Source organism: Odontomachus brunneus, unplaced genomic scaffold (genome assembly GCF_010583005.1).
Source record: "Odontomachus brunneus isolate Ranch 3 - 2012 unplaced genomic scaffold, Obru_v1 Obru_scaffold_012, whole genome shotgun sequence".
In the NCBI taxonomy this organism is placed as follows: domain Eukaryota; kingdom Metazoa; phylum Arthropoda; class Insecta; order Hymenoptera; family Formicidae; genus Odontomachus; species Odontomachus brunneus.
In genome coordinates this window covers 321,779-349,216 of record NW_022639462.1, presented here as the reverse complement: position 1 = coordinate 349,216, position 27,438 = coordinate 321,779, and the positions used below count along the sequence as shown (strand labels likewise).

The 27,438-nt window shown below is 39.5% G+C and overlaps 1 protein-coding gene across 4 annotated transcripts in view; it reads right to left on the bottom strand.

Moving 5' to 3' along the window:
• LOC116840868 (neo-calmodulin-like) overlaps nt 1-27,438 on the bottom strand; it is a 99,672-nt gene that overhangs the window by 44,066 nt on the left and 28,168 nt on the right. For all 4 annotated transcript variants that reach the window (XM_032808168.1, XM_032808166.1, XM_032808165.1 and 1 more), the window contains exons 2-3: nt 12,636-12,993; nt 6,433-6,576 (exon numbers count right to left, since the gene is read on the bottom strand). In XM_032808168.1, the coding sequence (XP_032664059.1) occupies nt 6,433-6,576; nt 12,636-12,909 (418 nt within the window). In that variant the 5' untranslated portion in view covers nt 12,910-12,993. The remainder of the gene's footprint in view (nt 1-6,432; nt 6,577-12,635; nt 12,994-27,438) is intronic.

Here is a 27,438-nt window from a genome sequence, read left to right as displayed (position 1 = left end):
ATATATATATATATATATATATATATATATATATATATATATATATCTGTAATTAACTATTTAGAAACTTTAGCCGTTATTTCGCCAGATATCGGAATTGTGCGTCATTGAGAGGAGGAGGAACAGTGCGCAAACGAATAAAGTTGCATATATGTATGAGTATATATATAGGCGACGGTCCCGACAGCGAATTACGGGGAATTTCAGACAATGCCCGTAAAGCGCTCCGGGGGCAGTGTTAATTAAAAGCATTATTAAAGTTGCCGAAGAATCAATTGCGCGAAAGGAGAAAACGGATTAACTTCCCGCGGAGAGAGAGATTGGTCTGAGACCCGGATAACGAATTGTTCCGATGTATCAGTCGTGGGTACAGCTACGGCGAGAATGCAGCGCGTTCACTACTTAATAGAGTTCTTTCCTTCGATTCGCCAGTTTAGCGGATTACGGCGCGATTAAGCAACGGCTGCGGGAGAATCCGCGAGACAGGACGAGCAGCAAGATCGATCGATCGAACGGGAGACGCACGAGCGCCGTCTTCGCGAAACTGCTTCTTTCGGCTTGCTCGAAACTAGCAACGTGTGAATTGCCGCCGATTTTGCTGCCAGCAAAAAACCAACGTTCGCCACGCTAATCACAGCGATAACAATTCCGTGATAACCGCATAATGATAACGGCTCGCAATTAGCGTAAACGTGAAATTCGCTGTTCCTGGCCAATTTGATGCCAAAATTCCGAAATGTCATTAGGTTCGCCGACAAGTTCTTGAGACAAGTTGCACGTTGCGCGTGCGAGACTCCTCGAAATTTTTAATTTAAAAAATAATAAAATGTGGAAAATTTGTCAAATTTTTAACTTACGTTAAGTCACTTTTGATAAACATTTCATAGGAAAGACCGGGTTTAGAGGTCATACGAGTCAGTTTGTTACAAAACTTACGTTTTATAATAAATATAGAGGAAAATATTCTTCTCTATATAGTACAGGTTGCTTGTAAATACTGTGTTAGATGGGTATATGTAATGGTATACGAGAAAACATCACCTGTGGCGATTTACTTTTTCACTTTTTTAAAACTGGACGCGGTGAAAAATTTTGTTGTCTTTATTTTCTACCGTGAGTTTTGGAATTTCTGGCCATAATCTCTCTTTAGTTATAAGAAATATTATGGGTTTAGTTAATTTTCCCTGCCTCTTTACTGTAACATAATTTATAAATACAATCGCAAATGATCATTCCAGTTAAGTTGACTCTAATTATGTGAGATTAGTTGTCACGTAATGAGACGTACGCAATGATATATTAAGTTGTACGTATCATAACAGTGAGTCTGCGTAAGGTCTTATAGAGAGAGAATTCCAAGTTATTACTACAAAGTATACGAGAATTATTATCTTCTCAGATTAATTTATATTTGATTATAGGATAGTACTAATTTTAATAAAATATTTCAAACTTTAATACAGAAATAACTTGTCTCTTTTCCTCTATATGAAAGACATGTAACAACTAATCCTAAGTATAGGATGAATAGTCGCATTTGCACGACTTTGCTAACAATTTTAACTTTATGTGTGTGTGTGTGTGTGTGTGTGTGTGTGTGTGTGTGTGTATGTGAATATTTTTTTATAATTTATCTAAAGGTTGTACCTATATAAAAGTGTGCATAATATTAAAAAATATTGTATGCATCTTTCTTTTTTAATTAGTGTGTAAAATGTGTGACCCGGTTTTCCGTATTCTAATGATAGTCCTTATTGTAATATAATGCAGTTGTATCGATAGTGTTGAGAAGACGGCTTACGCTTGCAAGAACGGAATATTTAAAGACGGAGGCAAAGAACAAGAAAATCCCCGAGATTACACGTGATATTTACGATATAAAGCTCCGTTTACGCTGATCTCCTCTGTTCTTCTCCGTTCCTCTCTTAACGGAGCGTATTCTTTTCAACAAGACCGGATTTCCAGAACTCATTTTCATAAGAAGTGCAGATACAAGGCAATATTACGTAAGGAAGAGAATCGCTCAGTGTTTTACCGCGGCGGAGAGAACAGAAAATTCTCATCAGCGAGAACATCCGGGTTAAAGTGATGAACAATATTGCTGACAAGCGCGCGCGCGTTCTCATCGAGTGCGGTCGGTCCGCGTAAGATCGCGGTAAAATTGCAGGGGAAATAACATGGACATAATATACATGGACTCCGAATACCCTATGTTCTGTCGTCTAATAGAGTGAAGTCAAGTGAAGCCAACATCTAGAAAGAGAGCGAGGGACTATAGTTTTCTTCCCATTTTGTCACTTTTTTGTTGCGCGTGCATCCGTTTCTCGTTTCCATAATATTATAGAGCGGAACAGCACCCTTAGACTGGCAAATAAACGTCTTACTTAGACTTTATTGCACACTTTGTCTGCGCAGAAAGAGACAGAGAACAGAAGGGCTGTACATATTGCTTTTCAATTGCAATATTCCTAGACACTTTCATGCACACGGCGACACAAGTTGCACTCCAATTGTCGTAATCGTCAACACAATACTACTCAGCACATCCGTACTCAGCTTGAGGGCTACTAGTCGGCTGTGTAAACTAGTGTTTTCTAGTGAAAATTAAGGTTAATAAGCATAGCAGCTTGAAAAGAGACTGGCATTTGCGACGTGAAGTGGATAATATCTTTTTCATTATTTAGATTTTATTATTGAAAAATACTAAGATATAAGCATAGTTGAAAAATAATCCTAACCTTACCCGACATACATATACATTAGTACACACTTTGTTCCAATTGAATCGTGCACAACGTTACACTTTGTGCATTTCTGTGTACATATGTGTCAAGCAATTGAAAAGCATCCATTGGCTTCTCTTTTCTGACTGTATGCGGAGTCTATGTATATTATGTTTATGGTCTCTTTCTACATGTCGGGTTCACTTTTCTGGTATGCGGGGTCTATGTATACGTCCATAGGAAATAACGCGTGCCGCGGTTGCGACGGCGCGATATGCAGAGACGGATCATTTTTACGCGCGTTTCACACGGGATCGCGATCGACGACGACAGATCGCGAAACAACGTATCGAAACGGCTCTCTCGCTCTCGCTGGAGAACACCGGGCTCGGACGGAAAAGTAATTTCCCTCGGAAATACCCCGGGGATGAGACGCCTCGTTCTCGCCCCGCTCCTCGCCTGCGTGATTATCGAGATTCTCGTCGCTTCTTTTTTGCCCGCCGCAAAATATCAGCCGTTTTTACGACCGCGATTTTCGTACCCACGTATTTTTCTTCCGTGTCGGACCGTTAAGTCCTTTTTTCTCGCGATCGCATGCCGCCTGCCGACGCCGCCGACGCTCATCGCTCGCGGACATTGCCGGAGTCGTTTAAGGGTTAAACTTGGGAATCTCTTTCCGTGCTGGGGCTTAATTCTGGCTCGGGATTATTATCACTTTCGGAGATCCGCTAAAAGGCACGGCGGTCTTTCATGCTACGAATTCCACAGCTCGCGAATAATGCGAGCCCCTGCCCCGTGAGTCGATTTACCGTCGCTACGTAATTATCCACCTGCTGATGAACGTGTGCACGGATTTCGATTCAACGCGAGCGCACCGTGCCCGCCGAGCGGATTTTAATATTCCCTCTGCATTCCTGTCTTTGTCGCCGAACGTTCCGAGAGTGCCTGGTTTTTCCAAAAAATTCATTTCCACACGATCGTTTCGAAAAAGTAACGAGCAACCGCGTTCCATAGTGGATTGACACTTAATTACCCTTGATATCGAGGATATTACAAGCTTATGAAATGACTAGTACTAATCAGCTGTCATATATATAGAGAGAGAGAGAGTAGAGAGATAGAGAGAGAATACAGAGAGAGTGGACTAGCAACAGGTACAAGGATTTGTGCCATTCGGCGTCAATGCACCGACCCGCTTCCGCCAAACCATCAATAGAACATACTTCACGATGAAAAGTAATTAACGGGTTAATTTTCGGTCGGGTAAAAGGTAGCTGGCGCATCATTATCCGTAGTGACGCAATAATTGATTGTAATTATACAATATTAATAATTGTATAATAATTACGATCTAATCACTCGACGTGTTGTAGACTTAATGAATAAATAATTAAATTTTTTCTTCTTCTTCTCCTTCTTCTTCAAATTATAGCTTATTATAGATATTATTCCTTTAGCCAGAATTGAATTTCTTGAATGCGCGTATATTAAGAATTGTTGCAACTCGTAATATTTTTTGGCAGAAGAATAACCAACGTACGGCTCAGAGGAAGCGTATAACATGAAAGATACATGTTTCTCTTGCTTATGTATGGAAAGGAAAATTTGGTTGGGTTAAACAAATATCTCATGAGATATGAACGAACCAGAAATTCCGGTTACAAGATTTCTGGAAATTAATAGACTTCCGTTTAAGCTAATAAGATTTTGGTTAATTAAACAAGATTTCTGATTGGTTAATTCTTGTTTGGCTAAATACATTCACTACCAAAGTCACACGTGTGTAACACATCAATCTCCCACTTCAAGTTTACTTAAATTCATTTAAGTTTTTTTAAAAATTTCAAAATTTTCAATTTCACTCAACATGTTCATTATCAACATGGGTATGACAAAGATTTTCTTTACACACACATCCACACATAAATAAAACAAGTCTGTTTTATACGATTATATGATGTAATGATCCGTGCAGAGAATTCCTCAAATATGGTAAATAATAGCGAACGAGTTAACCCATTAAGACCCAAGAGAAAACCGCTAAGGATAGGTTTTCAAAAACTATCTAAATTAGGGCAAAACGTTGAAATTTGTTAAAAAGTGAAAAAAAAAATTTGAAATTTTGATCTATTTGAGTGAAAATCTATATAGGGGGGTTTGGGGTTCGCTGACTATGAATATGCACTTATTTTTTAAAAATTTGTAATAGCGGATTCAATATGGCAGCCCAAAAATGCGAAAATTTAACATAGTTTTGTTATTTGGCGAAAAATCCAACCAAATTATAAGCTACCTTTCAAAGGTATTTGTTTTGGGGCAAAACATCATATTTTACAGATTGTAGAAGAAAAATGGTTTTTTGACTTTAAAAATCAATATGACGGCCAAAAATTTTTAATTTTGATTTATTTCAATGAAAGTACATTTTGAAAAATTTTGAAAAAATAAGTGCATATTTATACTCAGCGAACCCAAAACCCCCTACACGAATTTTCACTCAAGTAGGTCAAAATTTCAAATTTTCAGGCCGACATATTGGTCCGCCCCATCTTGAATTTTGAAATCCAATACAAATTTTTTTTTCACTTTTTAATAAATTTCGACGTTTTGCCCTAATTTAGATGGTTTTTGAAAGCTTATTCTTAGCGGTTTTCTCTTGGACCTTAATGGGTTAAACAGAATCTTGTTAACTTGAATGGGATTCTTCGGTAAACTCAATCGGAATTCTGGTTTGTTCATATTTCATCAGATATTCGGTCAATTCAACCAATTTTTTTTTTCATATATTTTTGTAACAGTTGTCATAGGTAGATTGCGACCGGGGTAAAAACGAGAACTAATCAAACTAACGAATTTGTGAAGCAAAAGTTCGAGAAGTCGCGATTTTTTTCGCGCGCGCGAGTATTATATGTGCGTGTGTGTATGTAGCGCGGCGTACGGTATTCCCAGTGAGAAATCATTCGCGACGAGAGGTATCGATACGGGTTTCAGAACCGCGCGAGCTTTTCCGCCAAACAATGAAACATCGCCTCCGCGTGCAAACACCATCCGGGGCTCTCGTCTCACTTTACGGGGAGCCTGAGAACACGTCGAAACGCGCGGGACGTTGCGCGGATCCCCGATGCTTCGGACGCTGGGAACCATACGGAATCGGATACAACAGCATAAAAAGATGGGGTGGAGGGGAAGAAAGAGGGCGAAGGAGAATCCTTGAAATCGACTGGAAGAGGAGAAAAGGATATTAGGTCGCTCGTCGAGACCAAAGGATCTATGTATAACACAATCAAGAGGGCGAGGGGCAACGATTTTCTCCGGCGAGAAGGAGAACCGGGGAGGAGGGTATTCGGCTATTGTCGGAACACTACCCGAAAATTGGCCGCAATTAAGGTGGTGCCGCTGGGTGAAAGGTTGCAAGTGGAAGGCCGTCGAGGTCGTGGATGGGGACGGTAAACTTTTCGCGATGCCGAGAGAATGCTGCTTTGCCAACTCGCTTTTCGTTTTCGCAAGCTCTGATACGGGATACGGGTGCCGTCTGCTTTATGATTACTTTTTAGTCGTATTACGTGGGTCAGAGCGGGCTCCGTAGCGCCGCAGGATGGCGAAAACGGCGACATGATTCGGTCTTATCATAGCTTCGTTTAAAGCCGCGGGAACATTGGCAAACAAGGCGACGAGTGTTCAAGATTGATAATGGAATATGGCCACTCACCGTCGATGTCGATCTCCTGCAGCATTGTCCTCAACTCTTCTGCCCTTGCAAATTGTCCCAAGGAACGCATCACCCTGCCAAGTTCTTCCTTCGTGATAGTTCCGTCGCCGTCCTTATCAAACAGCCTGAAGGCCTCTCGGAATTCTGCAGGAAAAGAATACCGTGAGAGACGGTCCATCGTGTGTCGCTTTTGTTTGCTTTTCTTGCGGGAATAACTAAGATCGTCCCGAATTGTCTGAGAGAATCGTTCGAATAAAATATAGCGAGTCGTCGTCGTTGCGCTATCACTCATGAGAGAACTAATTTAAACTACCCGGCGTTGCCTGAAGCGAATCAAGGAGAGGAGGTGGGGTGTCCTGATATCATGGTGACCTGTATTTTACGCAATGTTCTAGAGAATAATTATACAAAATTTGATCCAAATCGGTCCGGGAATTTAGAAGTGTAGGAGAGACCGGGACTAGATGTCTCATATTTCAGAATTTCGAAGTTACAACTTCTCAAACATAACTAACTGATGTGACTGATTGTACAAACATGATAGAAACATCCTTCTTCTATGTGTTAAAGCTCACCACGATCCTGTTAACCGTATATTTTGTTTTGTAATAATCAAAACGTAAACACGTAGCAAAGTGACCATCTTGCTTCGATATCGAGTTGAGAAGGTTAAGTTGCACGAGTTAAGAGGGCCATATGTAATATATGTTTTAATAGTTCTGAAATCTTCGCGAGAAGTCTCCATAGTCTTTCTGCCCACCTTTAATTATGGGCCAACTTTATTTTATTTGCTCATATGCTCGATTTTAATCATTTTATGAATAAAAATTACTTTTATTATCTGAAACAGTATATCATATACTTGCAACTTCATTCTAGCTAGTAACACGTCGCTTAACTTTATTCACTCACGACGAAGAATATTAATACAAAATTTCGAGAGGCTTGGAAATTCACTTTGCTATTTCTAAATTAGTACTTTCTATTTTTCAACTATAATATTATTTCGATCTTATAATGAAACTCTCGGGGAAAAGTATCTATTTTCTAAAAGGACCATCTTGCAGTTTTCACTGTTCCTCTCAAGATAAATACTAGAAAAACACATGAGTAACATATTCCTGAAATTATTTAGACTCAAGCTCTCCTCTGTATAAAGAACATAGACAGACAAACATTTTATTATATATATATATATATATATATATATATATATATATATATATACACGTTTTTTCTGACATTCTCCCGGGATATTTTTACGAATAAGTAAAACATTTCAGTAGCTGTCAGCATGTATCAAACTATTTGGACTTAATCACTCGCGTCGATTAGCCGACTAAAGGTGATCGTTATCCCCGAGCGGATTTGACGAGCTACGAGTACAAGCCGTAACGTTCGGCTCGACGGTGCTTGACTCGATCGTTTAATAGCCTCGTTTCCCGCGCCGTTGAATCCCGACGTTCCGGCAGCGCATTTTACGCGTGCGTATTCGCGCACGATTGCTCGTACACGAACAGAAGCTACGTAGTCTCGACGAAAGATCGGTGATTATCGCGTCTTAAAGCCGTATTATCGCTACGCCCGACTTCGCCTATAAATTGGATCAGGGATAAAGCTAATCGTTACTTCTATATCGGATTCGACTGCGAATTAACAATTACACAGGACTTTTCTGACAAACTCGGATAAGAGAGATGGCGATGAAAATTTTACAGGAAAGATTATTTTAGGATTTTGTGACCGAGGAATAAATCGACATTCTGTAGTAATTCACTATCCTTTGCTTTCATATACTGAGAACAAGTGCTTGGTATTTGTAACTATAATCACATAGAAAAATAATTAAAGCTAATCGTTATTTCTATATCGGATTCGATTGCGAATTAACAATTACACAGGACTTTTCTGACAAACTCGGATAAGCTTCAGAAGAGAGATGGCGATGAAAATTTTACAGGAAAGATTATTTTAGGATTTTGTGACCGAGAAATAAATCGACATTCTGCAGTAATTCACTATCCTTTGCTTTCATATACTGAGAACAAGTGCTTGGTATTTGTAACTATAATCACATAGAAAAATAATTATTATAAATTACGTTTAAGAAAATTATTTTTTAAGATTAAATTTCATTATAATGTTTATAGCAATAACTTTACATGCATGTTATTGCTACAATTACTATTATTGCCGTGAACAACTAAAAAATATGGTTGAGGCCAAAAATACCTATAATTTTAGTCAGAGTAATTATTTTTTTTTTCTTTTAGTGTGTGTATGTACATATATACATCTTATATTTTAAAAATTGTAAAATATGATATTAAAACATTATCCCGAGTCAAAATTTTGATGCTATTTTGACGCACTTAAGGATAGTTTGCGCCTACTTAGACGATTTATAGCCTAGATAAAACCTACTTTGATGATGTTGATGCTCATTAACTTCTCTTTTGAACTTTTAACTCTACTTTGTCAAAATTTTGACGCTACTTTGACGCTCTTAAAAATAGTTTGAGTCTACTTAGATAATCTACAACCTAAGTGAAACCTATTTTGACGATATTGACACCCATTTCCGAGTCGACATTTTGACCCTATGTTGAACCTTGAATTCTACACCGCAGTAAAAGCTAAGATAGCAAAGTAGGTTTAATTCTAATGATATAATTTATTCCTACTTTGATCCTGATGATGTCTGAAATATATGCAACAAATAAAACGTATATTTTGTATGCTATTTGACGTTTCTGTTTCGTTATTTATTAAATTTTTTAAATATTTCTATAAAATACATATATTCTATGTAGGAGTTAAAGCTTTAATAGAGGTTCGCGACTGAATCTACTTTGCTTCCTAAAATCCTACTATTATACAATCAACTTTGACGTTAAAGAAAGCGAAAGCGGAAATTTCAGACATCATCAGGTTCAAAGTAGGAGTAAATTATATCATCAGAATTAAACCTACTCTGCTATCTTAATTCCTACTGCGGTATAGAATTCAAGGTTCAACATAGGGTCAAAATTTCGACTCGGGATGTTTCTAACGAAATTTACTATATTCTTTAGCAAGAAAGATCTTATTGATAATTTATTTTTGGACTACTAAAAACATATGGTAAAATTGAGAAGAATTTATATGAAAGAAAATAATATTCTCTTTGTGTGTAGGGAACACAGAAACTGAGAATTTTTACTGTATTCGTATAACCCGTAAAACTCGATTTACGATAGGAATTAGTGGCGGTATATCCGCGAGCGCGTCTTTGTTTCCGCTTTATAGTTCCATCAACCGCGCCAATCGGCCAAGTCGACAATGGTGGAGACAACAGCTTTACACGCGACTGCTCTAAGCGGTTCTTTTACGAAGACGATAAAGACGTAACAACTTGCCGGAAGAAATTACGTTTGTCGAAGTATAACAGTATCGTACGTGTCGCTGTGTACACAAAGACGCGTGACTTTTTCCTAGATACCAGTGGCGCGCGAAATCTTAAGAAGTCGGCAGATAAGAAGGCGGATCCTTGTAAGGAGTTAAGGACGCGATTTAGTGCGAATTTCGCTCTGCGAATAAGAATCATTAGATCGGAAGAAATCCCGCGGAACGTGTTCGATGTGACTGAAGAAGCGGTTACATCGATCACGATATATAAACTCTCGCGCATTTAGAGGGAAGTTTAATGAACAGTTTATTTGTAGTTAGACAGATTCAACGATGATTAAAACATATTTCCGTAATTAATAAACGCTCATTTAACCCTATATCAAATATGTCGACAAGCTCTTTCGTTAATGGCGTTACAACTTCGAGAGAAACTTGATCAAGAATTTATAACTGCAAACATCAGAGTGAAAATTATCTCTGATACAGTTTATTCAAGTTAACAGCTTATTGGCGAAGTACCTTTGAATTCGTCATTTGTAGAGACGAAATCCGCAGAGCCGGAGAGAAGCTCTTTTCGAAATTGATTTCTCAGAGATCCGCGGCGAGGAAGAAATTCCGTCGAACGATGCGATTAAACGCGAAAAGGAAGCAACGCGCAAAGAAAATGTCACGAAATGTGAAACGATATTACAGGCGTCACGATGCGATTTGTTGTTTGACGTCGATTGGAAATCACTATTCGCCCAGCCCGATATGAGTGGAATAATATTCGATAGCGCGGAGGAATCATAAAAGCAGAAAGAAAACAAATTGCACGCGCGACGGACAACACGCGACAAACGTTGGACGTGTTCGCTGACACGATGTATACGCAACGGATAATAATTTGTCTCGGCGTATAGATCCGATCGATCAATCAGGTCGATTCTCAATCCTCGAATGTGCCCCGTTAAAAGTGATAACGACGGAGAGGAGAGAAAAAAAAAGAAAATAATGGCCTGTGAACACGGAATGAGATCGCGACGCTGGTACGAGGCTGTCCGACGCGCGAGTGCAGTTTTATCGGGATTAACGAAGTGATGACATCAAACAGACGAGATATCGTTTCCCAGTGTGTCAAATTTAATCCATCAGTATATCTCTATCATCTAGCGCTTGACGCCGCGATTGCGCCAAAAGTGTATAAATTTAGATCGCCAAAGACCAATTTCGTGATAACGATAAATCGTTATAACGAAGATTGCTTTTGTCTTTGTCGATCTGCTTTAGCCATCTGCTATGTAGTCGAAATTAGTTTTCTTTATCATATTTAATACATATGTATCATATTTTTTCATGTATTATAATGTTTTTCTCCTAATAATTTGAAAAGAAAATAGAGAGAGAGAAAAGAAAAGAGAAGGAATTTTCTAAATGGTCAAATCATCAAATTATAATAACAGTATTGCACGCGGCACGTATCTAATAAAATTTTATCCATAACATATAATGATATGAATCGCTACTAATTAACATGTGAGAGATCTTTAATCCTTACATGCCGGAAAACTATTATATTGGCGCGGCGGGCTGTCATACTTTCCACTAATCTATCCTTTGATGTATATGAAAAAATTTTAGGGTAAAAACTGTAAAAGTCGTTCAAAAAAGCGCCTGGCGTGTAAAGGTTAACTAACGCCGCATTGTACTCGTGACTCCAATCGACTTGTAATTGCGTGTGGCACCATTTAACGCTCGGTCGTGATGACAATTAGGTCCTAACTCTCAAGGACGGATTACATGACGCAGTAAATAGCGACAGTCGGCTGGGATTGCCAACGAGACAACCCTTTCGTTTCCATCTCTTTTGAATCTCTAAATTCTACCAAAATTTTTAACGTTTTCTTTAACCCTTTATAAGTTTGTGGTCGATATTTTAACTACCTCACGTAAGATTCAAAATGTCTACTATTTCATACTGAACATTCAGTGGTCGATTTTTTGCTAAGCAATAATCATAATAAAAATAAGGTTTTTTATATTTCACACATTTGTCATGTATCTAGGTATGATATGTAAACTACTAATTGACATTATAGTCACTATTTAAAACAAAAAATTTGTCTTATAAAGGTTTAATTTGTAATTTCATACTCCAATAAATGAATAATAGTAAAGTTGTGGAAAAAGAAGATATGCTATTTCATTAACCTATTAATATTTATCAAATTTATTTAATATTCATTTCTCTCTCGTATTATCACTATTTGAGTATATTCTATCTAGAATTGAAGTTACACAATAAACATTACTGAGAATTATAAATTTAAGAATAAGAAATTTTTGAAAGCATGTAGACTATTGAGATAATCGAATATTAAATAATTCTTAGTCGAGTCTTTTAACTCTCAAAACAACGTTGATAAGTAATTGTTTATGGCATTATAGGAAACAATAAAGATAATTAAATGTACAACTAAAATTTTCACTCATGAAACGATAACTGAGAGACACAACTGGATTAATCAATTCTAAACAATCACACGTTCTCGTCATTTGAAGAATTCCGAATCGCACGAATAATATTATCGACAGACTGCTTTTCTTTTTTTTTAGAAAGAAGAGAGTATCGTAGGAGAAAAGACTTTATCTTAATCGAATTTTCAAGCTACAACGATAAAGAATTATGGCACCATCTTCGGTAGCAGGCGAACAATTCTCATAAAGCTAAATTGCGCGCGCGAGAGAAGAAACACAGGTTGCATAGGATACCTCCCTTCCTCCGTGAAAAGACCGCGAAGAGTAATTAGCAAATGGAATAAGCCTCGACTCACCCTTCATCTGCGACTTCGATATAGCAGGCGCCTTGCTGGACGAGCGCTTGGGCGAGGTCGGCAGGGAGAAGAGAACGTTCGCAGAGAGTCTGCTGGACTCGTCGCAGGTAGACGACGAAGACGCGACGATCGAATCCGTCGTCTGCATCAAGGACAGTTGCTGCTGCTGCTGCTGTTGTCGTCGTCGTCGGTGTTGCAGGTCCGTCAACCCCGTAGGAACGTTCGGCGTCGGTGATGCCGTCGAGGTCATCGGCGTCGTCGTAGTCACCGTCATCGACGTCGGCGACGATGCCCGCGGAGAACAATCGTCGGCATCTTTTCCCTCGCCGTTTCCCACTGCTCCGCTACTCTGTCTCGTCTGCAATTAATCATACTGGAATGTCTCTTTTTTTCATTTAAATTCTCCGTCGGAAAATTCAATCTTTGTGCGTGTAAAATTTAATATCATTAAGTTTCATACATACACAGTGTTCCACATACAAATTCATAATATTGATTAAAATTGAAATTAGTGAAGTTGCATTTTTCATTACTAAATAACTCCTAAATTATTGGATTTAAGTCACATACGTCTTGGGGATTTTCTACGCAGAATTGAGCGGTTTCTTATAATCTGCTAAAAAAAATGCTATTTTTACATTAAAAAAAATAAAATTGACATTTGCGAATGACGGTAATTAAGATTAAAAATTATTGCCTTTTTTCTCTCTAAAAAACCTATAAATTTTGTTCACAACATTTTTGTCTGCCGGGCTCGATATTTCAGATATTCAGCTGGACTGTTTAAAATAAAACATCCTGTACATACTCGACATAGTCAAAAGAATATTCAAGTGATCAATAATTATGTTTCTGATTAAATTGATAAGTATTAGTAGTTTTTTTAATATTACGTAGAGCGTATAACTAAAGCTTAGATGAATTTTCTGATAAACACGAAAGGCGAAAAAATACTGTACGTTCCTAAAGACGAGGAGAGCTTAACGGCAAACTTGCCGAAAGCACACGCTCCGTCATATTCAAACTTTCGCGTCCGGTCTACTTGTAGTTATCGTCCTACATCTATTCCGCGATAATGCGGAGAACAAAGTTCACCATACAAAAAAATACCTCATTATTGTGAAACTTGTGCGAGACGTTGACAAGTGATTAACCGTTTTCCTCGACAAAAAAGAAGAAAAAAAAAGAAGAAGTATAATGCCCACGCATGCATAATTTAAACGAGAAGTCGTCTCACTTGGGCGGGCAGATATGACAGTTGAGAAAGAAGCGCACAGGCATTATTTGTTACATTTTCCCCACGCGTGGAGCGAGAATTTCGGCAATAACCATTTCGCTCGCGAAACTATTGCGGGAGAGGTCGAATTGCCGCTGGCCGTCTGGGACGCAATAATACAGAGACTCCAGCGCGTAAGAAGCGCTTTAATCCTGCGCGGGAGTAACGCGTGTGACTACTGAGAGCCCTTTTGCTGTAAGTTAGTCGGCGGCGCTCATTGTGACCGTCGGAGCGTTGAAACGAACGATAAAGCCCGCGCGACATGCGATATGAATGAGTCGAGAAACTGCGTGCATCGGAGAAAGACGGGTCGAAGTCCCTCCCTTCCATTTGCAGTTGCAGAAATTTTGAGATATTTGTGCATTTGAAAATCTACATAGATCTTTTTATTATTAAAGATACCACCAATTGGACAATGTAGTGGACGTAACCTGTACGCTTGGTTGTAAAACGGTTTGCATACTTTTTATCGAATAAAGTTACAACGCTTCAAGTTGTCACGATCAAGGTAAAAGTACCAATGCCCAGGCACGTAGCCGAGCATTCTTATTGTTTCAATCTTTCAATGTTTAAACTTTTAACATAAAAAATATATACTTTGAATATGTACACTGTAAAAAATCTTGTGTACACAATACGTAGACAAATGTTCCAAAAAGTCCACTCTAAATTTTGTGTAAAAAATAACTCATTCATATGTTCATTCGTGTCTTATTTATATTATGTACTAGTCTATACATAATGTAAATAACACACGAATGAACATATAAATAAGTTATTTTCGACACAAAATTTAAAGTGGACTTTTTGGAACATTTGTTTACGTACTATGTACGCAAGATTTTTTACAGTGTACATATATTCTATATTGCAAATTTAAATATTCATATCTAAAGACCAAAACAATAAGAATTAGGTTCGGGAATTGGTACTTTTATCTTAAGCATCGTTGCTGATGATCATACTTATGTGCATGTGCAATAATTGGTGGCACAAGTTAAAATGAAAAAAAAAATGTGACAATAAATTTGGGAAAGAGAATTTGTCTTTCAAAATGAAAAAAGTATACTGTTTTGAAGTAATTTTTACATATTTGATAAAGTAAGATGACGGTATGTCGAATGTATGTCAGCAGCGAATCTCAATTGTGACAACTGAAGTGCTGCAATTTCATTCAATAGCGAGTGTATAGACCGTTTTGCGACACCCACATTTCGTGGCGCGCTGAAAAAAATTCCAATATCTCTATAATAGAAAACTTTTCTGAAACAAAAGCTCGTTTCCCTCCCAAGGTATATAATTGTATGACTTGAACTTACGGTACGATTTCCACGGAGAGAGAGAGAGAGAGAACGAGAGCGTCTCTCAAAGGTCTCGTTGTTTCCGCGCGCGCCTCTTTACGTAACTAAAACCGTTAATAAGAGGTGCGCCGTGAGAAAGAAAACTAAAGTAACTCCTGCGCCGGAGCTTATAACTGAAGGCAAGCACCTGCGGAACAAGCCGAGGGCAAACAGAGGCCGTCGGCACGACGTTCTCAGACCGCTCCTCGGTTACCTCCTCGCCGACGTTCTCGGGGAACTTGGAAAGAGCTGCCGCGTGAAACAGGCGTGATCCGTTACGCGACACGGATCGCCGGAAAATTTGCATTTTTGCTCGAAGAGCCGTTCGGAGCGCACGAGTCGCGCTTTGCTAATTACGTGCGCCGAGATTGGATAGACATCGCGACGGACACCTGTCTCTTAGCAGAGACTCACGCGACGAACTTCAGCGACAAGTTCGACGAAACGAATGAAATTCGTGTGCCAAGTGTCTAGCACTCCGCGATGTCCGCGGTTGATCAAATTCCGCGCGACGGAGGACATCGTCGACTGAGGGGAGAATTACGGGCGGTTATGCGCTCGCGGAAGGAAGTTTCGGCGCCAAAACCGCGCGCGAGAGAGAAAGTTTGCCTGGACGCGGTAATAAAAGCCGAGAGTCCGAAGAAGAACTTCCGGAAAGTTCTCGCGACTCTCCTTTCCGCGCGTCGCTCGTCGGCCGACACTGACAAAATTGAATCCTCGTTAAAGCGCCGTCACGTTTCGCCGATCGACATCGACACTTTCGTCGCCCCAGGAACCCGGGATTCCTTCCTTCCTTCCTTCTGCCTCCCTCCCTCCTTCCTTCCTCCTGCCAATTTAAATTACATTTCATTACGAACCCTTGTAATTGCAGGATACCAGGCGATCGTTTGCCCCGCGAAGAATCGGGGGGCCGTTTGTGCTACTACGTCGTTACAATTTGTGACTGCTCGGGTTTTGAAAGGGCGAGAGAGAGAGCTTAATCGAATAATACTCTCGCAAAATAAACGTCGTTAGTATCTGTCTCACGTTCTGAGTCGTGATACGACGCGCTGAAACCTTTTAATGTCGGCAAAATAAATTGCGAATAAATACGCTCTCATGCTTCGTTAAATTATTTACAGCGGGAACGACGCTAATACACCTTCCTCCCGGACAGCAATTACTCCGGCAATGTTATTCATTCTCTTCCGCTTGTATGCAAGAAATTGTCATCCATATTTTTAATAGCTGTTTTAATGACTCGTCCGTATCGGCACTTAGCCAAAATTATGCAGCCGCTGGACCGTGTCAATAATGTACAATAATGTACGGCTTTTATGACACGGCATTTGCGTGACACGGTTTTATAGAACGGGCGGGTCAAGAACTATATTACTTTTATCCGCTTACGTGTGTCCCGAAAAGAGATTAATTACAAGATAGCCGGGCTTTTGGGATGAAGGACGCTTCATCGTGTGATGCATTTACTACAGCTTGATAATTTTACGATATTCATTTTAACAACGTATAAATATCGGACTGATAATTTAGTGGCATTTAGAACCGCGCAAAGTGATCGTGATAATAATCTGTAATATAAATATATGTGTTTGTAGGAAAATATTTATATATTTGTAGACTCTTTGAAGAAAATTACCAATGAGAATTTTTAGTGCATCGCGACGAGAGTCATGAATTATGGATCAACTTTGATTAATAATCAATATACAGAGAAAAATATCATTCTAAGAAAAACGATCACTCAGTTTGCTTCCTCCAAGAGTAAGGATTATCTTCAACAAAGAATATTTTTTTGATAATAATCTTAAAATATATTCATTGCAAATTTGAGAAGAACTCATTATTACATATTCCAAGAAGAATTTATTCTCTTTGCAAGAAACGATTATAAAGCTTTGTCGAAAAAAAAGCTGGTTTGACTCTATGTAAGCAAGTAAGCAAATTGAATTTCTTTTTTAATTAAATATTTTTTTTACCAAAATGCTAAACTCATTAACATTCTCTTGAATAAATGAATGTCTCTTGAATAAATTAGATGCTTATGATCATCTTTTTTGATAGATTCAAGAATATATAAACTTGGGAAATACTTGAGAAAAGCAATCACCCAGTTTGTTTTCTCTCTCTCTCTCTTTCCTTCAAGTAAAAATTATCTTCAACAGAGAATATTTTTTTGATAATAGTCTTAAAATATACTCATTACAAATTTGAGGAAAAATTATTATCATATACTCCAAAAAAGAATTTATTCTCTTTGCAAGAATATAAAGCTTTGTCGGAGAAAAAATTGGTTTGACTTTATGTAAGCAAGTAAGCAAACTAAATTTTTGCTTCAATTAAATATTCTTTTGACTAAAATGCTAGACTCATCAACATTTAGAATGTCTCTTGAATAAATTAAATGCTTGTGATGCTTTTGATAGATTTGGGAATGTATAAACTTGATTTGGGAATGTATAAATATTTGACATAACTTGACTAACGTTTAGATGCAGCATTCTTCCGCGTGTAACATTCTTGATTTTTGCGAGCAATGCGAATCGCGAACCGCGGACCTGCGACCGGTATACACCCACTCGAATATGGCGATATGTCACTGGCAAAACGACGAGGTTATCGACGAATGAATGTATCACAGTCGATCGCCCACACTTCGCGCTCTCTCCCGTGAAATAATGATTCTCGCTTCATCATCGATCGTAACCGGCTCGCCGACAACCGGGGTCGGTTACCTTAATGAAAGTAATTACGAAGAAGAATAGTCCGACGATGGCCGCGAATTTCTAGCAGTTTTAATTGACAACTTAAACGGGATATGGAATTTACATTCATCTTCGCGCCGCGCGCCTTCAAAGTCCTCTCGCATAACTCTATAGTAGAATTCCGCATATCGCGTGCGCTGCTTTCCGGGAACGCTCTAATAAATCACCGTGGTTTTCGTAATTACGTCCTCGATAAGTTTACGAGAATCTACGCCATGGAAAAAGAGAAGCACCGTAGAACGCGTCGTTTGAAGCGATCAGGCATCGACGATTAATTGATGATATCGCAAGTAGCGCCGATTTTTCCTTGTCACACGTGCGAAATAAACGCGACGTCATATTCTTAAAAAACAAGCACGTTTAATTCCATCCATTAAATACATCTCTGCTTTTAAAAAAATGTCATAGATGCCCGAATACGAGAGCGCGCCCAAGCAACGGCAGATAAATGGCACCTACGTATTTTCACCGGAGGAGAGCCGGGAGAATAATCTACTCGCATTTTTCTGATTTCACGAATATATCCGTTTGTCGCCGACGACGACGATGACGACGAGGAGGAGGAGGAGGAGAAGTTCTGTACGACGTGCATTTTTGTTCCGTGACTTCTCGAGTATTTTCAGGAAATTCTACGAGTGCCGAAAGGATCGTGGATACTCAGAGATGTCTCTTTTATTAGATTACCTCTATAAAGCGGGACACCTTCCTTTCTAGTCTATCAAATTTGTGTGACGTCGTCCGAAAACTTTCGTGCGGCGCGTCTGCGCGTGTAATTCCGATATGAACCATTTTCCATTTTGCGGGACACGCCGGGTGTATATATGTGTGCACAGAATATATGCGTGGTACAAATATAACTCGATAAACAACCGTTTAATTCAATAAATATCGATTATATATATACAGTGTGGGGAAAAGAGATCGGTATCCCTGAATAACTCAGAAAATATAAGTTTTATAGAAAAATATTTCAGACGGAAGTTGTAGAGTGTAAAGAGATCTATTTATTGAGATTATTAGTTTGACCTTGGGTGAGGTCATCAAGGTCAGGACAAGGTCACCTTGAATTTTTTAAATGGAACTCTATTTTTTATTGTATATTCTTATAGCTTACATCGAGAGCTTCCCAAAAGACTATAATAACGTATTTTTTCATTAAGTACTTCTTGAGTAATGAAACTTGAAAGTTACAGTATCGCCGGCGTTAGCATTGCCCAAGGCGTGTGCATGGATAGATTGGGTGCATGAGTGCATGAGTGATTGGGTGGATAAGCTACAGATAATAAACTACAGAATAGATAAGGACCGTCACATCACACCCACCCACTCACACACGCACGCACGCACGCACATACACATATATATACGAAAGAGATGTAAATCCGACTGAACAATCTCCGTGTGATACACCTTGGGTAATACTAATGCCGGGGGTACCGTGATTTTCAAGTTTCATTACTCAAAAAGTACTTAATAAAAAAATATGTTATTACAGTGTTCTGAAAAGCTCTCGAAATAAGATACAAGAATGTGCAATAAAAAGGAGGTTTAAAAAATCTACGTAACCTTGACAAGGTTAAAGTCAAAGTCACCTTTAGACGTCCCCCTTCGAACCTTACAACTTTTGTCTGAAATTTTTTCTGAAAATGCTTTTTTGAAGAGAAATATCAGTGCAACTTTTTAAATTGGACACCCTATATATATATTGTGTTATTGAATTCATATATATTCTGTTCTCTCGTGAGTTATAACAGCACACATTTCGACAATAACAATACACACGCTACACTGAGGCTCGTGTGATCCGGTCGCACCGTCGCCGACGAGGAAGCGATTGTTTTGCATTTATTACAATAATAATACATGCGTCAGCGTCGCACCGATTTACGCGGCCCTCTTATCTCGTCAATTGTTGCGACAGCGAAACGCGAGGATAAAAAAGCGCCAATTCGAGTCGGTGCGAAAACAAAATTGTACTCTCTAAAGTAAACAGGACTGCGATAATGCCTTCTATTTCCCTCTCTAGGATATTTTGGCTCGGACACATTCCATCTACATATTTTTGCATCATGTTTGAGAAAAATCGGCATCTCAGTTACGTTGAATGTAAACAATAATATATGCGGGACAAGTGCATATTTACTATTGCTGTTGCATTTAACGTAATTGAGTTGTCGGTTTTTCTCAAAATCAACAGTCATGATGCGAAAATACGTAGACTCGATGTGCCAAAATACTCTAGTCAAAAATAGAAGATATTATTGCAATTTTGTGTACAATCAGTGTATATTCTTCATTGAATACTATATTTATAACTGGTGGCTCAGTTATATATATAGCACTGCAAGCAGTAAGATCTCGTTGAAAGGATTAGTTAAGAACAGCAAATTTCCCCATTATTGATATATTTTGCGAATATAAGCAATGTCATTGCATACAAGGCATATAAAAATCGTTAATTCCATCGCCATAAATGCGCAGAAAGTTAAGTTTGGTATAATATATAACGAATTCGTGTATTACAGATTCTGCAGCGAAAATTTACTTTCAAAATCAGTGAGATAGAAAACGGAGCTATAAAGTGGGGATCCTTTCACTGAAAATCAGCGAATATTCACTGATCGTCAATGAAATAGTCTTTTTACTAATTCAATCAGAAACATTTTTATTGACTTACTCTGAGATAGTAGAAAAATTGAGATTTTTATAATTATTTCTTAATTATTATACTATCAACATAGCGACATTACATATTTCCATAACAGCACAATCTAAAATAGTAAAATGACGCAAAATGACATATTAATTATCTTAGAGACATCATTAATGCATCATTAAAAGTTATTTGTAATGTTTACTGTGGGCTTACATTTCAAAGTGGAATAACTAATGGTTCAGATTCTAAATCAATGTCAAATTGTGATCACTTTCATTTAAAAATGTCACAAAATTGACCTCTAATTTTTTCAAAATATTTCACTGTGTGAAGATTGTGAAACTTTGCTTTTGAAACATGGACAACGCAGCCTACTCTCTTAAAATGAATCAGCGAAACGTTACTGAAAACAGTGAATATATACTGATTTGCAGTTATAAGTGTTGCACTGAAAGTGCTCAGTGCTATACTTATAACTGATATCAGTGACTATTCACTGATTCACTTTAAGAGAATGAGAGAGTATCCAGAACAATTCCTGGGTAACTCGCTTTCACGAGTGTCACTTCAACGCGAAAATCTAAACGCGAGTCGCCGATTCGATTGTTCCTGACGGTCCGAGATTCAGTCGGATACGTTGGTCGAGCCTAAACGTTGGTTTCAGGGCAGCGGATTGAAAATTAATTCGTCGAGATCGATCGGGGGAGCACGTGAATGCATCGGAGAGCCGCGACCTTCTTATCCTCCGCCCTTAATTCCTTCCCGAATACTTCGCCGCCCAAGGGAAACTTCGTTAGCACCGACGACGACGACGACGACGACGACACTAATTGCTTCGCTTGATACTCGTCAGCCGGTGGGACAGATGAGGCCGCACGAGTGGATATCGTCCCGTCGGTACAACGGTTGGGGCAGCGACCATTATCGTCGGCCCTCATCCCCGACGTCACTCCCGCACGTGCACCCACGTCTCGTAAACTCGACTAAAAGTAGCGGAATCCGTTCGAAAGTCCGATCGGATGTTGATGTTGGCAGCACATTGCATATGCATATACGCGTTGATCGGCTGGGCCCTTTGTCGACTGTGGATTCGGGCTGCCTGCCCTTCGAGCAAGAGGAAAAATACGAACGGATAACCGCGATCGACCGAAATGAAGGGAGGTCGACGAAAGTAGAGGAACCAGCAAGTACGACGGCGGAGGTACGACGTCAAGTGTTTGCGAGCGAGACGTGCAGACGGTAAAGAGATGCGAATTGCGCGTTGGAGGGAACCCGTTAAGTTCTGCTGAATCATAATAAAACGTTTTCTTCCTTTTCGGATTTTCATGTGGAGCCGACATTCCTCTTGCGCGACTTGGCGCGTCGGATTAAAACCGAGATGAAAAGTGAAACGCGAGAGATTGGGAATTGCAAAATCCATCGTTATTCGAATAATTTACGGTCGGATTCTAATTAAAGTTGAGTTTACGGCAATTCAGCGGACGATAATGCGGCTGCCCGTTTCGGTAAGCGGTGTCGCGTAAAACTCCCATCTGTACAGCTCGGCGCTGATTCGCCGTCGCGAATCCGGTTCTAATTAAAAGTCCGTCCTTCGTAACGAGCTATCCACCTCGATGTATCGTATGGATACATTCGGGATTTATGTTGCCAGAGCGATCCCGCGCCTTCGCCATTATAAATCAACGCCGAAAATCCGGCGCGTCATTTATATTCTTTAAATAAATCATGAGCGCGCTCACGTTAGCGCGTCGCGTGCTGACGAGCGCTTTCGCGTGCTCGATTTTGCGTCCTCTCCCGCACCTCTCGTCGCGCACACACCTTCCTCTGCGCCCGGCAAAACCCGAATACCCGCTTCGTAATTTGTTGCGAATCGCGACGAGTGAAAACTGCTCCGGCGATGGTAACGTTTGCACGATTTGCATGGCAAATAAGAGGCATTTCCGCATTATAGCGCGTAATCTCGCGAGATTTGGTCAGGCAGGCGGCCGATCGTTGTGATAGTTAATCCATCGAGAGAACAGACATATTGCCGATAAGAGACTTTCAGATGATCGCATTATCAATCGACGCGCTACGCGATTAAATATACGTGTCCCACTACGGTGGAGCAAATTTTGCCTGCTTATTTGCAAAATGGTAGAGAAACTTTTGTTTCAATTTCACCTAATCCATACGTATACGGGAGATTTGTTATTGTCAGATATATTCAATAAGGATATATACATTTTTTATATCAAAAACTTAAATGTTCATATTTAAAACCAAACCAGAGGATCAGGTGTGTGTTGATACTTTGGCTTTATTCTTCAGAACATCCGCGCGTCGTCCGCGTGGCAATTAGCGTTTGGCTCGCGACTGAAAAAATCGCAAGCGATTAAGGAACTTCCGAAGAAGAAAAAGAGCAAGCGAAGTTCATGAGAAGCGGCAAAAGGAGGAAAAAGAGGAGGAAAAGGCGCAGAAAAATCGTGGTTGAAAAAGGAGATTTACGAGCAGCAGGCGGAGGCACGATAAGGCGTTGGCACTCGATCACGCTGTCCCGCGTTTTGATCGAATGAGACGACGACGCGGAAGAAGACACCGTCTAGTTCATTTCCGCGCTTATTTCGGGGATCTACATCGACGATCGCTGCAAGCCACGAGAGATAGTCGAGACGGAATGCGGAGTGAACGGGGCCCGCACGGTATCGTCCGACGAGCGTCGGATAAACGTCGCTTTCCGTTAATACTCGCGGGATCGCGCCGAGAACGTCACCGGCAAGCGTCACCTATCGATGCTTAGCGATAGACACGAAACTTGTAATGGGATCAACGTGCCTTACAGCGAGTATTAGGTAGGTCCTTGGTGACCTTTCCTTCTCGCGCGAGAGGCGAGAGGGAGTCCGCGCCATGTCGGCCTATTACGTAAGCGAAACTAAAAACCTCTCCCGTAATTTATGACCTGTAACGTATTTTCTCACGGGTAATCAGTCGGGTTTCATTTTTGTCCCGACGTTGGACGCGACGATGACGGGTGTAGTATGGAATTCTTGCTTGAGATGGTCGACGTGCGAGCGCTAACGATCTTCGGCGTCTCGAAGGACAACCTGTTAAGGAAAATTCACACCTTGGTAGAAAAGCAGAAAATAAAAAGGCAGAAGCCAATCAGAATGCTGGTGGGTCAGCATTCAGAATCAATCGTGCTGGTAGAAGAGCAGAAACTGTCGACTATCAGCTGACCGTTGGTCAGTGTGGATTGACTTCTGCTTTTCAGCTCTCTGCTTTTCTACTAATAGTAATGTGAACTCGCCCTTACGATATCGATCTCCGTTATTGAAGTGTAAATAAAGACGGTTTTATAATTTATGAGCTGCAACGTATATTTCGTCACGAAAATATGGGTCTTGTGTGTTTGTCCGTCGCACCGCGCGTCCAGATTTCGGCACGGTGAAAAACACTTGTGCTGAAATCCGTGTAGAAATTTTTGTGCAAAATTTTGCGAATACCCGCGTGTTGATGTAACATGTCGCTGTCTAATTTTTACTATTCTGCATGGAGCTCGTGTTCGCGGTTTTCTAAACGTTAAAATAATTTATACGTAAATGTAGGAATTCTTGGTGAAATGTTTTATACGTAAAGTGTGCAGATAAGTTGTCTTATTTGTTTACATATTTGCTTTGTGTTAAATTAACACAAAAATTACAACGGATAAATCATGACATGTGAAATATTAAATTTAACACAAAATCTTTTGCACTCAGGGGATACGATTTATCGTGACTTCCGGATCGCCGCTCGAATCGAATAACCGCAACGGGAGTGAACGGGAAATCAGTCGGGAGATGGTGGAGAAATGCCCAATAGACGGAGGTACGTAAATTTAGTAGTAACTTTACTAGTCGACTTGTAAAGATTGCATACCTTATATACGATCGGTTTATGTGGCACTCACAAATTTATTACATAGAATGACGAAATATAAACACGAAAGAGACATAAAAAAATGATAAAAATTTGTTCAAATAATACGTTATGCAAAATGTAATATGAAAATCAGAGATTAACTTTGAGTCTAAAATTTTTTGTTGCATCGATTTAATATAGAATTCACATCATGATGTAAATCACTGAATGACGTAAATCTAACGATTAATTCGATATATTATATATTATATTTACCTCATAAATGTAGTTAAATAATTTTAAAGTTTCAAACTTGATTAGACGGCGTGCAAGTGTATGGATGCTTGATTAACGTGGTACGTAAGTTTGGAACGATTTTAATGTGTTGAGTTAAATATAAAGATCGAATGGGAAATTATGTGGGAATAAATGTAGGTAGTGTGTAACTGAAGTAAATAAAGCGTTAGATAGGAAAGCAAGATTCAGGATAGAAAAATGCATAATAGAAGTTATGGCGTCGTAAAGAATGGATAGTTATGATAGCGTAGGTAATGTAGGCAAGCTTAAAATAGAATGGTAATGCAGAGAAAATTATCGATAGAGGAAATATAAATAGGGTATAATGAAAGACAGATGTACATAAGGAATAGAGGAAGGAGAAGATACAAGAAATAAAGAGGGAAGGTTTGGATGGAATAAGGAAATAGAATAAAGGTATACAGAGGAAGGATGACACAAGAACTGATGGAACAGGTGCTGTGCAAGTAAAAAGGGTGAAATGCAAAGAATAAGAGGAAGGTTATAGGATATGGAAAACTTTCTTGACGATGTAAGTTGAAGGAGAAATATAGGAAGTGAAGAAAAAGGAATCATAGTGTTAATTAGTAGGAAATATAGAACGCAATAATGAAATTAACAATGTATGGAAGAAAATTAGGGAAAAAAAGAGGATGAAGAGGAAATAAGGAGAGCAGTGAAGAGATTGGATAGAAAGAGGAAAAATAAAGAGATAGGTGTATATAGCTGAAGGGAATTTGGAGTATTGTGTGAGAATAGTACCTGTTAAGTGAAAGGAAAGGGATAGGAAAGTGTAATTAGATATGACAGGGAAAAAGTGTAGGCAATATAAAAGTCAGATGGAAATTAAGAAAATTCTAAAAGGAGATTATAAGAGTATTTAAATAACAAGGATAATATTGTAGAGTCTATTAAAAAGTGGCGATATAACTATACGGATAGTAGCAACTAGATAAGTAGAAATAAATAATTGATGATATGTATGGTTAAAGAATATAAATGTAAATTAAGTTCCTATTGTCTTGGCTATGTAAACTGAAGGGAAATATATCGATACTCTGATACTTGTAAAGTTTCCATCATCAATTGTCTCACAACGTAATGATCGTGAAAATCTATCTGAGTAGACTCGTGCAGTTTAAATGTTTTCTTTCGAACGTACGCGTCTTTCTTTCCCACAGCGAGAGTCTCAACTCGTGCGCCGGTGAAGTCGAAATTTGTAGAGAAACATCGCTAATATTAATATAATGCTGCATCGTAACGAGCACTAGTCGGTGCCGCGCACATCCATCCGAATGGCCGGCATGATTCGATTTCCCCCGTGTACATCTGATGCCGGTAGCTTAAGCATCGCGCGTCGGCGGATAAGTAATTGCCTCTCGGGCGCGTTCCGATTTAACGGAGATTCCGCGCACAGAGGCGGAAGGAGTCCCTTCCCGGCGGATAGCCCTGAAATCTCTACTGAAATTCACCAGCATTTTTCAAGATACCTAGATAAGACACAACCTACTACATCGGCCGTCGAGAGCGCCCTGTTATAAGGCGCTCACACAGAACGCCTACGTCGTTCCTGAATGTCGGACTCCGAGCCATTCGAGGCTAATTTCCGCGGAGACTTCTGCGGGAGCCTCGTTAAATAAAACTGCGACACCAAACGGAATTGCGAAAATGCCCGCGTGGCGGGAAGAAAGGGAGAGCTTGTCCTTTTATCCCCCCGCGTAATAATTCCAGGAAGATATTTAAAAAGGGCCGATAAAGGCCCTGGCGCGGGACAGTGTTCTTTCTCGGGAAGAAAAGCGGTCGCACGGTCGGCCGGGAGATACGCGAGGAGTACGAATTAAAGATGGCCATGCCAAGAAAATATGTTTGCGGTGGACCTTAATGAAGAATCTCCTCTGCTGAAAGGAGCGTTGGCGGAAATTTTACGCTGATAACACGAGATACGATTATTATCCGGCTGGGTATCAGTTGGAGGGAGATAAAGCTTAATAGAACAAAGATAAACAAAATATTATTGTAAGGCTACCACTATATGGTTTGATAAATATACGCGGCCGCGACGAGGAACGTAGCCTCTACCTTCTTCTTTGCAGTGGAGCGGAAAACGAGCGGTGGAAATACAGAGAGCATGCCAATTGGCAGACGTAATCGTCATTCGTAGATACACGTGATATTATCGGGAATTAACCGATTAATCACCGTCGCCGGGCAGGGCGACAAACACGTAGTTGAGGGTGAACTCGTTAGCGCTGCGGCTAACCGCTTGTTGACAACCGATTTCACGCATGACCACCTTCGTATGTATAATTGTGATTTCGATAAGGGTAATGTGATCGTAAGCTGACTTACATAACCGAATCCGATGATTACTATTAGGACCTTAACTTAGTTTCCGCCCAAAAAATACTGAGAAAAAGCATTTATTGTAAAAAATTTATTTAAATTATTTCAATGAAAGTATTTTCCATCACTTTCTACAACTTTTTGCCATCTTTCTGGCAACTGGGCGATACCATCTCGATAAAACGATGTTTGTTTCGAAGCAATCCATTCGTCCACCCATTCTCGCACTTCTTCAACATTTCGGAAGCGT